Source organism: Aythya ferina (genome assembly GCF_964211825.1).
Source record: "Aythya ferina genome assembly, chromosome: 6".
NCBI lineage: Eukaryota > Metazoa > Chordata > Aves > Anseriformes > Anatidae > Aythya > Aythya ferina.
Genome location: NC_140303.1, coordinates 25,699,484 through 25,716,898, shown reverse-complemented (window position 1 = coordinate 25,716,898; position 17,415 = coordinate 25,699,484). Strand labels below are relative to the sequence as shown.

Genomic DNA, 17,415 nt, shown 5'->3' with positions numbered 1-17,415 from the left:
TAACTAAGCTTTCACCCAAGTTCTGCCAAACATCACAAATCCTTTTGAAATGCATCTTCTCTTACCCAGATGACATACATGCAATTCAGACAGCTAGTTCTGTTTGGGCAAAAACAAAGCAGGGATCAAAACTGGATTATAACAAGGATCTTATTTTGGATTTAGATACTATATTCTTCACCTAAAAGGTGAATCAACTAGTTGTGCACAACTTACCTCTTAAATTTTAAAACCAAATTTTGGAGATTGTTTGAGATGGCCAAGAACTGAACTCAATACAGTGAGCAACATTTGTCAGCATTGGGAAAATACAGCATTTTTACAAAAACAGCATAACAAAAATATCAAAGAGCAATTTTATTTAGCTTATTGGCACAAAACTTACAAGAACGGTGTTGTTCCCTTCTTAAACTTAGTACAACTAGCAAGGGAAAAAAGGCATACTAATACATTTATAGTAAGCTGTACAGCAAGTGAATTATGGAAAGAGGCACCAGAAAGATCTACCAAAAATCAAAGTGCATGAAAAATACCTACTCTGAGCGCCTCATGGTATTGTATTAAGGCACCACTCCTTTAGAAGGCTTACTGAATATGTCAAGTGTGCAACTTCTTGGTTTGGAATGTAAAAGTCCTTCCACCTGTATCGGAATTGGATACTGCAATCCTCTGAAGAGAACACTTCTCCTTGTAAATATTAAATGGAGACCTCCTTCTGTCCATATCATTTCTCAGAAGTGTCATTGTCAAATGCTTTGAGAAAGCTAATATACGCTATCAAAGCGACCAGTACATTACTTCCAGTTTGAGTTGTAGTGTACACCAGGTCTATGAATTCTTTACAATGATTTTATAGAAAAAATGCCACAGAGACAAAAGTGACATGGGACACGTCAAGTAATGATATTACTGATAAATTACCAAAACAACTTCTAAAGACTTCCTGGAATATCTCAAAAGAAAAAAAAAAAGGATCTGAGTAGTGTTATAATCTGGAAAAATTAAATACACTATTCAAGAGAATGTTACGAAGCTTCCTGTAGGATTAGCAATCAAGTCTGATGAATTCCACAAGACTTCAGGAACTTTAAATACGTAGAAAAAGCCCCATATTAGACAGTGGTAAATGTTTTTCATAACTGGCAACATTTAATGCAAGTACCTGTAACTGCAAATCATGTTATACTGGTGATATCATGTTATAAACGTTAAACACAGAAACATCCTTAAAAGAGCCAGACAGATACCTTAGTTCATTGCGGATTCTGTACATCACTGCTCTTGATTACTACAAAAATCACACCAGACTTTATATTTCAGCATCTCCACTAAGGACTACTCGTTTATGAGCCAAACCACTTCAGTTACAAGAAGAGGTACCACAAACCAGATTCACATCTAATGTAAACAGGTTCCAAACAACCAAACAGAAGTTGCAGAAGTTGCATCTGCTTCTTAACCAGCCTTGTTTTTGGTTTTGCTGCTCAGCTGGATCACCAGTTTCCTTAATTTGCAGGAAGAAGTTTGATAAGAAATCAATGCCCATATCAAAACTTAGGTGGGAACCAGTAAATGCAGAATATTGTATCAAACCATTGTACAACACCTCTACTGTAGAGAGTTTCAAACATCTCAGGAGCTGCTTAACCTGACCTTTGGAAAAGCACATTTCTTTATGGACATGCAAAGGCATTTAAATATGAACCCTACACAATTTCATTTTTTGTCCCTCCTGTGGTGTAAACCTCAAGAACACAACTGTGTGTCCTATTATAAAACCAAAGCACCCTTGAGCATTACAAATTCTAAACAGCAAGAGCTGAAAAAAAAGGGCATCTGGAAGTGATCTATACATTACGGAGCATGGTGTTTCACAAGTCTCAGAGAGAACAGCTCAGTTCATACTTTCTGGGATAACTTTCCCTACACCTTTGCCCAAGTACAGAGTTGTAGTTTTCAGTAACTCTTACCCCTGAATTATTTGCTACCACATATAAAACATGCCACAGTAGTGGCAGTCAGAGCTAAACATTTAATAACATAACCTTTTTGTCCTTTATTAACAATTACAATCAGCAGAAAGAAAAACTATTCACTCAACTCATTTATTTCATGATTTATATGTAGGTCATGTAACAACTTAACATTGGTGTTAAACGTTTGTGCTTCCATTCTCTGGCACTTGGAGGAGGAATTCATTTCCAGATAATCACATCTTGCTGAAGCATTCCTTTGCATTTGTCCAAACTTGAATTCCCTTTAAAAATAATAATAAAAAATTATAAAGGCAAAAAATAGACGGAAATATAATTTGCTTGCAAACCTCAGACTTTTTTTCCATGGAAGACTCTATAGAAAACCCCACAAAACTCCACACAAGAACAAGGCAGAGACCACACTGGGATTGGACCACACTGCCTATTATATATATATCAACATTAACATGTCACAGAGTTAGAGTAGGATGGAACATGTGGGAGGTTTTACGCTAGTGACTTCCAACCTTCTGTGACTGCAACGCTCCTAGATGCTGAAAGTTTGCATCTGATCCCCTGCTGACATGATATATACACTAGCCTAGCCTTTCACAAGCTACACATACCTTTTTGCACATGCTAATCTGCATAACAGCATAGCTTATAAGAGCCTCCTTCAAATCGCGATTCTTTTGCTCTTTAAACCGTTCAATGTCAGCCCAGGCACTTTTCACAAAGTCTCTGGAATTAAAAGCAATATTTCTGTTAGTTTTACATGTTACAATCTCAGCTCATCTTCCTTCTTCTGAAACCCACAACAAGGAAGTTTTATGTATGATAAAGCACTTTGTTTCAGTCAGCAAATCAAGTTCTGTATTTATTGTGCATCCCGCAGTGTTCTCATTTTGTAATTGGCACTACTGCTTAATTCTTCATCTACTTCTTAAGATTTTTAAACCAGAACCAGTTTCACAGGATTTTTTTTAAATATAGTAAGCATCACTGCTGTAGAACCAGCATAATTCAGAATACACTTTTCAGATTTTCTCAGTGACAAAATATCTTTATGCTAACACTCAGCACACAACATTCCATGTTTCCGTTTCAATTGTCAAGTCTGAATCTTGGTCTTTCCAATGTGAAAACTCAGTTGTCAACAGGATTTGAGACAGTAAAGTGTAACAACATTTACAATGCAAATTTGACTTGGACAATTCACTTCAGGAATTAATTTTGTTGGTTTGGGGATGTGTCTTCAGGTCTCCTTAACCAAAATGGAAGAAGAATTCTGTAATTCATGGCTTTTCATTTGTGCTGGACTGTACACACAAGACAAGTATTCACTTGAAAATTGCTTCCAGAGCTACAAAAGCAGATCTCCAGTACTTCTGTCAAAATGATTAAGAAATTGGGTTTACTGAATGTCTTGTTGTTTTGAACTGCTCATGAACTAGTCTTATCTTCTCAGCTTTAATCCTAACATACCAGGAGATACCACATTTACCCCTTCTATTATATGATGAACATGTTTTGACACAAACACATTGCTTTAGGAATGCTAGTTCCTATTTTTCATATTTGCATTCCTGAAGAAAATTTCATTACAGCATTGAGAAGCAGTTACTCAAACACTGCTTGCCAGAACTTCTAATCTCTTTCACACAGGAGTCAGTTATCCCCCATATGAGGAGCTGTAGAATATTAACTTAGGACCCATACATATAAACCAAACTAAATACTGTATTTGAAGCAAATCAGCTTTTGAGTCTTAGGCTATTCAGCTGCAGACCTACAAGCCCACCTGCTAAACATATTACTAGCTGAACATAAAAGCAAGCAAGTCAGCCATTAGAGTGGGCTCAGTAACTGGGAAAGTCATCAGGTTTTACATAAGCCATACACTCAGACCAGAAGCTAACTGCATGTACTGTACTTTATTTCACAACTTGCAGCTGACAGGAGCTTTTATAGACAGCTCATAAACACCAAGAATATATTAAAAACACTTATAAAATGCAAACACCTTCAAGAGCATCCAGTCGATGACTTATGCTAAGACAAGCCCCATCTCCTTTGAACAAATCAAGCCTGTTTACCTGCCTTCCAGATTTTTAGATTTTAGTTGTTCTTCTCCTTCCTGTATCTGCTCTTCTAAAACCTTTATCTTGGCTTCCCTCTGCTCAGGGGTTTCCTGCCCGAACAGCTTGCTGGTCATCCCTTTCAGGGAGAATGTTCTCATAGTCTATGAAAAACAAAAGAAATTCTAGATTTCGAAATTCTTGAGCAGAGCCATGATACATCACATGACTTTTACCGGCATTAGGGCTTATTATTCTGTTCGTTTTTGCCTTTAACTACCAGAAAATGGCATATTTAATTTCTTGAGTGTCCCATATATAGGTAGCAATTGAAAGTATGGCAGCTCACATTATATAGAGACAAGTGAGGATGGAGAAAGAAACAAACTTGTATCTCAGCTTTCATTCCCAGGAACTCTGGACCCTTCAGACACCTTTAAGTAATTTGATGTTCAAACTCACAGCTTGTCTGTGGATTAGACCATAAGCAAGTCATTCCACTGGCATGGGTAAGCTTCCAGACAAGTTTTTATCTCAGACTGAGGTAGGAAAGAACTTAAAGCCTTGCATTTTGTATGGTAAAGAAAAACTATAAAGTATTTCTCCACAGGATGTCAATAGATTCAATTAGCAATATTAAAAAAAAAATTAAATACATGTTACTAGTAGTAGTTTCTTAGCCATTGTCTTCCATATAAGAGGAACTAACGCCACGTATCACTAGTGTCCATGTTCCAAAAGGCAGAGGAAGCCTTCCAGAAGTCCTATCATTTTGACCTCTAGGGTAGGTATTGTTATTATTCTGCCCAGTTCCTATTTCCTGCAACCTTGTACTTGCTCTCTATCAAATTCTCTTATTGAACACTAACAGCTTACGTCATCAAGAACCAAATTACTTTTAAACCTCAGAGGCCTACAGCTCATAGGATACTGCTTCTCATAACCAGGGGCCAGCATGTTAGTGCCATTTAAATGTCATTCTAAGTAACTTGGCTCACATACACACACACAAAAAAAGGCATCTTGGAGAAGAAAGTGGAAAAAGACTCACTCCTGTTGCCAGCTCCTCACACTGCTGTTTCTTAGATGTTAGGTCCTGTGCCGCCATTTCCAAGTCATATTGCATTAATTCATGTTTCCTGCAAACTGCCCTGAAAAGTAAGTAATGAAAGATCTGTCACGTACTACTTTGTTTTGCTACGTTTCCCTCCATTTAAACTTTACAAATGGTAAAATGCTTTGTTTGGCAGGCAACATGTTCAGTTATTTATCTAGCTCAAATTCAACAGCCCTATCACAGAATGCTTAACTCTGCAATTACTGTAGCTTGCATCAAGGTATAAAGAAAGTTCTTATTCCAGCAGCATTCTGTTCTTCTTTTTAGACTCACTCCAAGACATTCTCAGCAATGTGAGCCCTGCCACCTACTTAAGTACACCACTGTAAAATAATTTTATTCAAAATACATCAGAGAAAAATCACAACTACAACAAAAGGTAAACGGAGACAGAACATGTCACAGCAGCAATGCATCAGTCAATCATAAAGTTCTTCATGTTTTAGTTTTTAAACAAAACAAGAAACAGTGCTCCTAGACTCGCATAGTGCCTTTCATCTGGAAAAGAGGCAAGTTTCCTCTGACCACCTGCAGCAAGTCCCAGTCCTGTGTGGGCTGATGAGGCTACATCCGTACTCCACTGCCGGATGCATGTTCATCTCCCAGGAGAGGCTACTTGTGCTCTGGGTTCCCTGACAGCAGCCATCACACTCGCCAACTTGATTCTCTATAGTGTTACTGGACCTCTCTGAAAAGTTCAGAGCCAACCTAGAGAGAGCATAATAGCACTAGGTGCAATCTTACAGCGTGAAGAAATTTGCTTTCACATCCACGTTTGTAAGGGAGACTGCCCTGTGAAGTCTAGTCTAAAACAATTTTAAAAGATAAAAAATCCATGTTTAGCTGCACAGTAACATACAGGATAAAAGTTACATGGGGCACTTTGAAATCTGCTGGGACTTATAACAGCTGTAGCAGCTTTATTTGGCCTGTCTTTTAAAAGACAAAGCTTTCAGCACATTGGGGCACAACTAGCCAAGGAAACAGCATTATCTTCCACAGTATCCAGATCTTAATATTTCCATCATTTCACTTACTGACCAGCTAGCTCAGTTTTAAATTTTTATTACCACCCATATTGCAATCAAAATACAAGTAAGCAAAATAGGAGGTAAGAATGTGAAGATTCCGTAACACTGAAATTTCTACTTCTTAGAGAGCAGAAGATACCAAAATTAAACACCAACACAATATTAGAGAAAATCACAATGATTTTTACTTGATCTCTATATTTCCGTTTCTTACCGTAGTGCTTCTGCATAGAAGAGATACTCTTTCAGCTGATCTGCATAATGTTCCTCTTCTTCCAGAATGTCATCAATAGAAGCTGCATATCTAGTGAAAAAATGGGCATGGTCAATTAGGAATTCATTAATTTAACCTTTATGGACTGCACATACAGTAACACAGGAGGACACCTGTTTGACAGAAAGGCCAGTCACAAAGTAAAACAGTGAAACATGCTTCTGAAAGGGGTTTTCCTTTGTCCTTTGTTTTTAATTAAACTCTGAGTCAGCTAATATAAACATTCCTGCAGGCCTGTTTCTTTGGTTGTTACTACAATAAATCTTTTGATGAGTACAAGATTTATCATAAGTTTCCTGCTGAAGATGAGGCAGTTTTTATTACAGGAAAGGAACACAATTTATTCCTTGTCTTCAGTGGATTGTCAACAGGCAGCACCAAGGCAAAAAGAAAAGATACAATGCAGAAGAAATCCTGCAAGGCTGAAAGCACTACAGCTTAGAAACGTGAACATCATACCTTCTGAAAAGCAAAGGGGCACTATTTAAAAGGCTTCTTTTATTGTTTGTTATTCAGCCAACCCATAAGCCTGAGAGCAAAACTCATAGTGGCTGCTCTGAACACCAAAACACGAAGTCCTTCGGCTCCTTGAAAACGTGTTGCTTTGCCTGCTGTGAAAGTCAGGCATATCAGTTCAGAGAAACAAGAAGTTTAAACCTGCCTTTTAGGGAAAAATCCTCAGAAGCACAAGGGTTTTAATTAACTCCACAGCTCTTATACTCAGTAAGTTTCATCATTTAGGCTGACCTCTACTAGAAATGGCAAAAAGCACTTCCTTTTTCTAATTTATATTGCTGACTGAACAGTATTTAATAGGTTCTTACTAACCAACATGACTGTGCTCAGACACATCTGCAGGAACAGGCCCACAGCTAAGAGACGTGCACATCTCACTTGGCACAGTAACAAAAATAGGATGCTGCTTTAGTCAGCAATATGGAGCGTGTACCATTACTGATGAACAGAATGAATGAGAGCTTATCACAAACACTACCAATTCAGTTTGGGTTCTTGAGTCCGTGGCAATCCCTGGCACAGAAGAAACAAGTATTTCCACATCTACAGGCTCCCTGAAGTAAGCATGTGTCCATGTCTGTCCAGTGACCAGCACAACGAAACCAAATGTTAGTTACTGCACCTCTTGCCTTTAAAGTTTGTGCAAAGTCTTTGAGTTCCTCAGTTTCTTCTGGTGCCTCTCCACTAATTATCTCTAAGACAGAAGTGGCAGAGTCAAGCTGAAAGGTAACTGTTAATATGACTTGGTAGAGAACAGAACATTCTTCCTGCAAGTTCTAGAAGAAACAGTAACGTCACTTAGATACCAGCAATCTAAGGGAGTTATATGATGGAGACATTAGTAGTGAATTTACCATCATCGGACCCACTGCCCTGCTCAGAAGAACTGCATAGGTTCTTCACGTACTTGCAGAAGAACTCAAAGAACGAGGAGCTTGAGGAAAAGTGGCAGACATGCTCATCTGTGCAAAAATGATTTTATTTTTTAAAGTTTGCAAGCAAGGTAGGTTCCTCTGATGCTCTGTGAAATCAAAGACATGGCATACCCAGGACAAGCCCTACCAAGTCTACTTGAGATAAATAAGCACAATACCCAAGGTGATCAGCAGCAGTGGAACAGTTCAAGTAGAAGGAGTAAGAGGAACAGAGAGAACGAGAATTCACATTGTAAATCCAAGCAAGGAAGAAGTCCAAATTGTTGAAAAACATGCATATTCTGAAAAATCCTACAGCCACACAGGTCATATGTGGCTTACCCTCTCTATTCTTAAGTTCTGAAGTGCAATAATTTTAGTATAGTGGTTAGATTTCCCAGGGCAGCAGATGGACCACATTTCAGTTTCAACTAAATTCTAAGTTTGTAGAACTGTTAGAGCTTGTATGCGGCAGAACAACTCTCCCAAAATAAACAAACACACAAAAAAAACCACCTTACCTAGGCCAGACTTTCAAGACACTTAAGTTTGCTTTCAAAGTAGTAGTAAGACAAACTATATTCCTGACTGCCTAAGCTGAAATTTAGACACTGGTTTGTCCAGGGAAAAAAAATTATGGAGAAACACTGTAGTAAGTACTAAAGGTACCCAACATGTTCCCACTCTTCATGGGAATCTTTAACTAAAACCCTGTTTTAATTTAGACTGATTCCACCTGTATTGACAGTCCAGTTGATAAAGAGATAAAGGGCCATTCATTAATCATATAAAGGACAGAAGTCAAAGGCCAGACGTCTTTCATATTTTAAATGCCAGGATTACAGTCATTCATTTGAGCTTTCTCAGCATATTCAGTTGTTTTTATTAATGACTTCAGCAAGCCTCATCCTGTTATACAACATGCACCCAGAGGTACTTTGGGATATCTTCTCCATATATTAAGCAGTTTTATATCATCCTAAACAATAACATCTCAAAAGTTTAAATAAATAAATACTAAAGACTACAGCAAATGGGGTAGATATACTTCCAAAACAAATTTAATTACTGTCTATCAGGCAACCTTCCTGCAGTCGCTTTCTGTTGCAACAAAACTGCTCAGTCTAATGTTATGGGAAGAGTAGCTGCATTGATAAATTACACTTTCAAGAGATCATCAGTGTGATCCTTGCTGGTAGGAGACTACATGAATCTTACTGCTGCCATTTCTTGACTGCCACTAAAAGATTACCGTTGTACAAGAACGTCTGAGCAGAAGAGATGACAGACAATGAAAGCTACTTCAGACATCATGCAAAAAAAGTTAGCTAGAGTCACCACCACACCATTACTCCAGATCTTTAATCCTAACCACGTCACAGAAAAACCTCTCTGATGTGCGGAGAAGGTTCAGCCTCCTGACTGAGAGGTCAGACCCACTTCAGTTGATTAAGCTTTTTCTAGGTGTTGACATTTAGTGTGATGCATCTCAACCACTGAGAACCTACTTGTGCCTACCCAGCTTCTCTGCATTACAGCATGTTTTCATAATGTCTTCAATTTTTGCATATTGCAGTAGGTGCTGAACATTGAAGTAGAGTGCAATTATTTTCTTCTGAAAGCAAAACACATTTTCCATTTATTTATTCTCACCAGAGCTTTCCATTTAGAAAAACATAATAGATTTTTTTTGGACGTAAACCATCACATGAACAAAACACAGAAGCATGAACACATTCAGAAGAGCCCAAATTCTTGAAGATCTAATTAAAACAGGGTTCTTCTGAAGAAACCAAGAGCAGTTTGGTATGGCTCTTCAAACCCTTCCATTTGATGAGGCACAATATCAAACACAACCAAGCAGTAGCACCACATTCGTAGATCTGCACTGTAAACTGATAGCTTTACTTCTACCCAAACTATATGTATATCTATAACTTATAGAGTATAAGTATCAAACAGCTTTCCTCTGTTGTTGAAGTTGTTACTTTACAGTAGCACCTGATTACAAAAGAGGAATCGGAGTCACGAGAAGTTATACCATAACTGAAACACGATAACAGGATACAACTACCTGGAAAACAAAAAGCATGAACCTAGAATAGTACTTCTGTGAGCACTCTGAAGTGTTAGACTCTTATTTTGAAGGCAGTGTTTCACGTACTCTGCCAACTGACTCTAGAGATGCAAAAAGGGAGGATTCTCTACTTTATTACATCCAGACAGCATTTGTTTCAAGAATCCATTAACGTTTTAGTGCTGAATAATTAAATTTCTTAGCTTTGTGTAATTAAGTCCAAATCTATGTACCATCTACTGCATGGTACAAAATACCACTATCAAAAACAAATGGAACTCATCAGGTCTGCAGTACATTAAAGTTGTATTCCACCAGTTTCTGGCATAGTAGCTTAAAAGAAAAGCTGGAAGAATTCCAAGCACTTCTACAATTTCAAAATAATAATAAAAAAGAAACCCCTCTGGTTCTCCTGAGACCTTTTGAGCTACTTAATACAGTACATGGATGCTAAAATTGTGCCTGCATCCAAGTCACAGAAACACTGCGCACCTAAAAACAACGCGCCCCCAACTTTCTCGGTGCACTACTTGTATGCTCTTTGGGGTTGAGGGAAAAGAGAGGAAAGAGGGAGAGTTCTACATCTGGCTTCCATCAAGCTATCAGATATTCAGTCAGTACTTACACATCCATGTGGTGGCCAGCACTCTGCAACCCATCCCCCATCTCCTTTTCAATTGCACTCCACTCACTGTACGAAAAACAAACGAGAAACAACATCACACGTGAAGGGTAAGGGAAGTTAATAAGCTGCATCCTGTATATAGTTTCTTTCCAGGTGACACCTGAATGGAAACTGCCTTCAAGTTGGACTTGGCCAAACTGTTTTCTTCCTCTAAGCAGGCAGCGTAACTGACAGTGTAACTGCAAGGCTATTTAAGGCACTCTGTTAAACAACTGTCCCTGCTGCCTAAACTCATCCTCACAAACATGCAGAGCTTAAGTTGGTTTTGAGCCAAGAGGGTCTTGTTTAAATAGCTAAAACTAAAACAGAGAGAGACTAGAACTTAAAGGAGAGAGAGCGAACTTTCTTAAACAGAATTTGGTCCACCTCATTTGCCGAGGAGAAACTGAGCCCTCCGCACTTGCAACACATCAGGTAGAAGCCTTTCATTACAAAAAAAACAGAAGGTGGGATTGGACATTTGCAAGCCTTTTACCTCTTCTGAAATGGTTTGCTGTATGTTGTTTTCTATTTTTATGGTAGATTGCTGTTTAGTTCCATTCATTAAAAAAAATATCAACTCATAACTGCCTCCCGCCTCATTACCACAACTCCCTGTTCACACTGGGGAGACCGTTTGGATAAAGTAGGAAACAGAGCAACAGTAAAGAAAGTAAGATACTTGTTCAGGACACCCATGTACACCGCAAATTTAATTGTGTTCTCAGCTTTGTGAAACTTTGAGACTTACTAGTTATAAGAATTACATCGACGATTCTTCATGCAAGAAAAAAAGCAGAGGGGCAGTCCCTTCTATTTCACATAATTTGTGCCTAATGTGTCTATTTTGTCCTTCACTTTTTCATAAACATTCCACTCCGTTAATGTTGACATTTGTTTGTCTTTGTGTTATTACAGAACTACACCTAATTTCACTTTAAAACCCCCAATGAGAAAGACATCTGCAATCCATTAACCCTGAGAATTAAATTTAGCACTTGAACAGTGTGTAGAAGCAGGAGGTTTCCCTTAACCAGAAGTTTAGATTCTTCAATTCTCCAGTGAGATGGAAAACTTGAGCATGCAATTCACTTATATAAATCAAAAACGATAGGCAAATTCACTTTAAAAAAGGTACTAAAATTGGATAGATACAGTTGTTGGGCTTTAACTATTTAAAAGACCTCGAGGTTTTTCAGACAACACCATGAAACCAGGCAGTAAGTTACATCCTGAAGAAACAGAATGCAAGTGACACAACACAAGTCTCAAAGTTCTGGAATACAAAACAAAAAAACAAAAGTACTTAAAACTAAGCACAGCAAATCCGGAGAGAGATCACTGTATCCAACATACAAATCTCATTAGTTCTGCAAGACAAAATTTTTCAAGCCAGACATTTGAATATTGCAGACGCTGTTACATGTTTGCAAAGCGGAACCAAAACAAATTCACTGCTCTCTCTACATATACCTGTAAGCACATTTAAAAACTAAAAATCTTACCTGAATACTCTTCCATAGTTGCCGTGGACTTTATAGACACCATATAGCCGGTCTGCCACCCTCTAAAACATTTAAAAGTTAATTTTTGGTCATCAACATCAGAGAACTTGCATTGTGAAAATCGACATACAAAATCCAAGTCTTAATATTTTTACACAGGTAAATAGGATAAGCCCTAAGTCTAGTCTAAGCTACTACTGAAGGAGAAGATCAACAGCATAAAATCTTTGAAGACTGAAGTCACAGTCAAGGCTATAATGAAGAGTAACATTTGAAGTATTTCTTTGGAAGCACGTGTGTACAGGGTATGTCAATGGAGTCCACAAATAATCAGTTAATTCAGTTTTTGATAGAAAGATGTAAGACATATCCTCCTTTGCCTGCATAATGCTAAATTTATATGCACACTCGCTTATTTAACATAAATATGGCAAGACAAAAATCTATCCTGACATCAAGACCGCAGGGAAAGCTTCACTAGCATTCTAACAAGTGACTTGATTTTTCCATCTAGCTCAGTGAAATAAAGGAAAGGAAATGAGCTATCCATTGCAGAGCTTATTGCTAGAGCTAGATATGTCATTTCAGCTGTTTGGAGAGTTAGTACCTACTGCAGCCAGTACTACAATGCTGGCGACAACATCAGAAAGAGACCACATGTACAATTTGAGGTGTGACTTGTAATCCAGATAATGCCCTTGTAATTGTGATGCACCAAGGAATGAGACTGAAGTTCTGTAAGAATTACAGAACTTGTTAAAGCAGTACAAAGGAAATGTAAGCAAGTCACCTAATAGATCTCACACACAGAGTCCTGAGAAAAAGGCACTGTTAGTACAATACCAGTGATTAATCCTCTCATGTACCTCAGTTCAACAGGGCAATCAATTACCAACCTTCCCCACAGCACAGTTTTCATCAAAAATTAAATCTCCGTGAAGCATACTAAAAAGGCAGTATCATGCTCCTCTTTATTGGAATTGTGATTTCCTGTTTACTTTTTGTGTCTTTTTTTTTTTTTTTTTTTTAATTTTACATCTTCCATTGTCAACCCACAGTATATTATGCATGACATAGTTGTTCTCATCATTAAAAAGAACATTATTCTTCAGAGACTGAAGAACAAGCCAAAAAAACTGTGCTGGGAAGCATGCATAATTCATACTACAAGTTCTGGAAAACAAAGTTTTATATTTCTGACCAGAAAATTGTGTTTTGGGTCCCTTCCTAATGCAGACATACAGCAAAAGCCACTTGCCAGCTGAGTGGACATCCTGGTCCCCTTTAAAACACCTCTTCCTGATATGCGACCAGCGGGAGGGTGGGCAGATTAGCAGTACAAATCAACCTAAACTGTCCTATGTGGAACTCTCCCCCACACACCTCTACCCCGGCTCCCCAAAATCTGCACGAAGCCAGTACTCCCCTTCCCATCTCCTGCCCCACACTTGAGAGTTGGGCTCTCTGAGGCAGAACTGCCCTTCTTCTAGAACACGTATACCAGTTCTCTTGACTAAACAAGAAATTCTGCCTTATAAATAAATTACCCTGTTTGTCACGACACACATGGGAAATACTTACAGCTCTGACTCGCAGAAGGTGTGATATGACAGACTGCAGTTCATCGCTATAGTGTTTTAGCTCAGTAAATCTCCTGGGAGCAGGAAACAGATAGTACATCATTAGCTATCATGAAAGCAAGCTTTCACAGAATGCAAGATAGAGCCACAACGCTACAGTCAGCAAGACAGAGCCCGGGTTACGCTGAAGACTCCTAAAGAAGCGACTGCAGAGCTTAGTTTCCCTAAAACGAACAACCTCAACACTTGGCTGACTACTGTTTTTGAAATGCAAATGCTGAAGGTTCAGATCAATTTAAGAGACATTTTATGAAATAGGTAGTGAACTGAAATTACAAATTTATTTTTATGGGGTTTATAAAAATAAGTGTTAGTGAATAGGAAAGTTTAAAATAAGTACCAAGCCGAAATTTGTGAACGTGTTTTTATGAAGTAATATGGTTCAGCATTTCTGACCTGACAAAGGTATTTGCTTTCAAGCTGCCATCTAGCCAGTTATCAGTACAGCCTCTGAGAAATTCAAGGAAGCTTTCATAGTTATCACAATGCCTGTAAGGCTAAGGTATACGGTAACTAGCTGTGCACGAAACCCTACTGAGAACTGAAGCTGCTTGAAGCTAAAAGCAAGCAGGCTACCACAGCCTCACAAGGTACCAGTCCAGCAGCTCGTTGGGAGTGCTCACGTGCACATTGCTGAAAGCAACAGGCATTTATCAGCCACCCCAATCAAGCCTTGGTGGTAGTTTCAGTTGATACAATTTGGCTCATCCTAATTAGAAAGCTGAGTCAGTCACCACATCTGTGCTAGTCACAAGTGACCAGTTAAGCCACAGCAGCGACCACTCATGCATAAACCCTCCCTGTTACACTGAAATCCAACTCACAACTCACTCTGAAAGCACATGGCACACAAGAACATGCTTCTTTTAGATAGGTAAGGTTGTTTCTGGCTTCCTAAGTTACTAAACAATGATCTGAAAATAAACAAACACCGAAGAATGTAACTAGAATGAAAGAATGAGATACTAAAATTAACCTTCTAAAGCTGATGTTCAACCATAAAAAAAACCACCTGAACTCCTCCACCCACTGCATGCACACAGCCAGGCTTTGTATTTCAGAATAGTTTGTACCCAAGAGGTCTTACTGAAATGAGTCAGGTCACTTGCTTTGGGTGACCAAGTATGAAATTCCAGGGTTTTTCATTTAACACCTCTTCTTCCCCTGCCAGGAAGTCTTCCCCTAGAACATTCTCCTCCCTACGTTCAGGAAGTAGAAGCTTTATTGCCATTTCTAGTATTTCTGATCTCCAAGGAGCATCTTTTATAGGATTATGACACACACAGGGTTAAAGTACATAAAAAGATTTAAAAGCCAGCAGAGAAGCTGTATGGGAAAAATAAATATAGTCATTGATCTGCACAGTGGGGTTTAGAGAGCAATCTTTTCAGTTTACACTTTATAAAATATGCACCAGGGCAGCATGTCAGACAGCTGCAGACACAAACAGTGAAGATATTTGAAATAATTGAACTAAGAACAAAAGATTAAAAAGCATGCCTTCAGCTCAGGAAGACTCCCTTTTCCACTCCAGAAATTTATAATGAAAAGTGTTATTTATCCTGTTTTGTGGCAAGAAAGCTTTCAGGAATGCTGTACTCCCTTGAAGGCAAGGGTCAGGAACCCGGGAGAACTCTCAGTATCCTGGGCTCCAGCAGCCGTACGTTGTCTCTTACGCCAGTACATTAAAAAAAGTCACCTTAGAATCAAGCTGTCTTCTTTTTGTTGTTTCATAACAGCATAAACCAAAGTGATGCTATTTTTTGCCCAGTGTTCCCTGAAGGCCAAGTGTTACAAATACCAGTTTTTGCATTATGAACCAAGACCTGGTTTCGGCACTCAATAACTGCCTAGCAAGCCTGACCCTCTTCCCTTGGTTTTCCTGGTTCTGCAACATTACCAACAGCCTAGATGTTTAAGAAGTTTGAGCAATTAAGTAGAACTTCAGATAAAAATGATGAACAAATCAGGTTATGTTTCTGTGAGTTTCATCTCAAAAGTATTTTATGGTAAAGACAAAGAAGAATCTTTCACTTACAGTAGAAGGCATTTTACTCAGCAGGGTTTTTTGTTTGCCTTCTTAATTCTGCCTTAGGAAAGGATTTAGTGTTTTCTAAAGAAATCTTTCACCAAGAAGAGAGCTATTGTTTTGATTCAAAGCACAGAAGGAGAACAAGAGGATGGGTGCCATGAGACCGAATTAAGCGAAGTCTGTAGGAGAGAAACTACAAATTTACCTCCAAGTACCAGAATATCACGTTTTTATCACCATACAATTCCATCAGAAAAGATCTTAATTGCTTCCCACAGGAGGAGGTTTGCATTTGATCACCTGGAGCAGCATCGTTTCAGCTGTTTAAAGTTCCTTACATCGCTTTAAGCTAAGGAGCACAGCTCCACGGCACCGCAAGACAATCTGGACTGAGAGTTGCAGCAATTTTTCACCGGGACCCTTCCCGGCTCAGGAATCTGATTGTACCCAGAAAGCCTCCACTCCACACAGCAGGGACGTCTTCTGTTTGGGCTTGGTGAGGTTGTTGAACCCACTTTACCACCCACTCACATAACCAGAAGTAATGGAGAAGGGTAAGGAGTCAGGCTGCAAGCAGCTCGAGCACAGCTATGCCAGGCAGAGCAAGGCACTGCACCTCCTGTCACAGCCATGCAGGCTCTCCCTGAATAAACAAATACAAGTTACGCTCATCAGTTATTCAGCAACTCTTAAAACTGCTTGCTGTTGTAACTGAAAGTTCAATTTGGAAGTTTTGTAGCTGGCAGAATACAACAGAAAGCACACGCCGTATCTCTCAAGTACTGTGAAGTCCCTATTGAGTTAGATACTCAGAGACTGCTTTTGTTACAAGCCATTCCTCCTATTTTCCTTGTATTAACTCTTCTCCTGCTTTTTACCAAGCCACTTCTCACAACAGCTTTGCTTTCTGCAACATTAAGTTACCTTGAAAGATAACAGCAAATTTCTCATCTCGGCATTAACCAGCCCTTCCTATCTATGAGCAGACTACTGGCAGTTTCCCTGCCACGAAAGCTGGAAAAACAAACTCCCGCTGGTCACAAACAAAGATATTGGATGAAACATTCAAAAAGAGGGCAATTTCACCTGCAAATACCAAGAGAATTACCATCTTTTATCTCATTCATGAGCATTCATACATATTAAATGCTTGCTAAAAGCTTCCTTGCTGCCACAGAAGGCTGCAGAAACAAACACTATCAACAAATTCCAAAAGAGAGGGACTGGACCGGTTCAGAGACAAGTCTACTAACTGACATCTAGGTGTGTGCCCTCTGACATCCCTCATATGACACCCACGGGCACTGGGGAAGTACAAAGGGAACAGAACAGCAGAGAGCAGTCAGGCACATCCTCTCCCTAAACAGCATGTCCTACTGCCACTACTGGACAGCAGATGAACCCAAAAGGGCGCTGCATGCATGTCTGATGTATATAGAGGGCTAACAGCAAGATCTCCTGATCCTATTGCTGCATCCTGATGTTTCCAACACCTGCAGGCATAGAAACTCACGTTTTACACTCCTCACATCACCTAGGGTTGGATGATCCTCCCCTTGTACTTCCAGGTTTTGATCCAGCAGATACCTCT

General features: G+C 39.0%; 1 protein-coding gene across 1 annotated transcript in view; it reads right to left on the bottom strand.

Moving 5' to 3' along the window:
• Positions 1 to 342: 342 nt before the first annotated feature.
• Positions 343 to 17,415, bottom strand: part of SNX4 (sorting nexin 4) — a 33,039-nt gene continuing 15,966 nt past the window's right edge. Inside the window, 8 exon segments of the mRNA XM_084523715.1 lie at positions 343 to 2,257; positions 2,603 to 2,717; positions 4,073 to 4,218; positions 5,106 to 5,205; positions 6,417 to 6,506; positions 10,609 to 10,674; positions 12,153 to 12,214; positions 13,734 to 13,806. Coding sequence (XP_084379841.1) covers positions 2,210 to 2,257; positions 2,603 to 2,717; positions 4,073 to 4,218; positions 5,106 to 5,205; positions 6,417 to 6,506; positions 10,609 to 10,674; positions 12,153 to 12,214; positions 13,734 to 13,806 — 700 coding nt within the window. The 3' untranslated portion in view covers positions 343 to 2,209.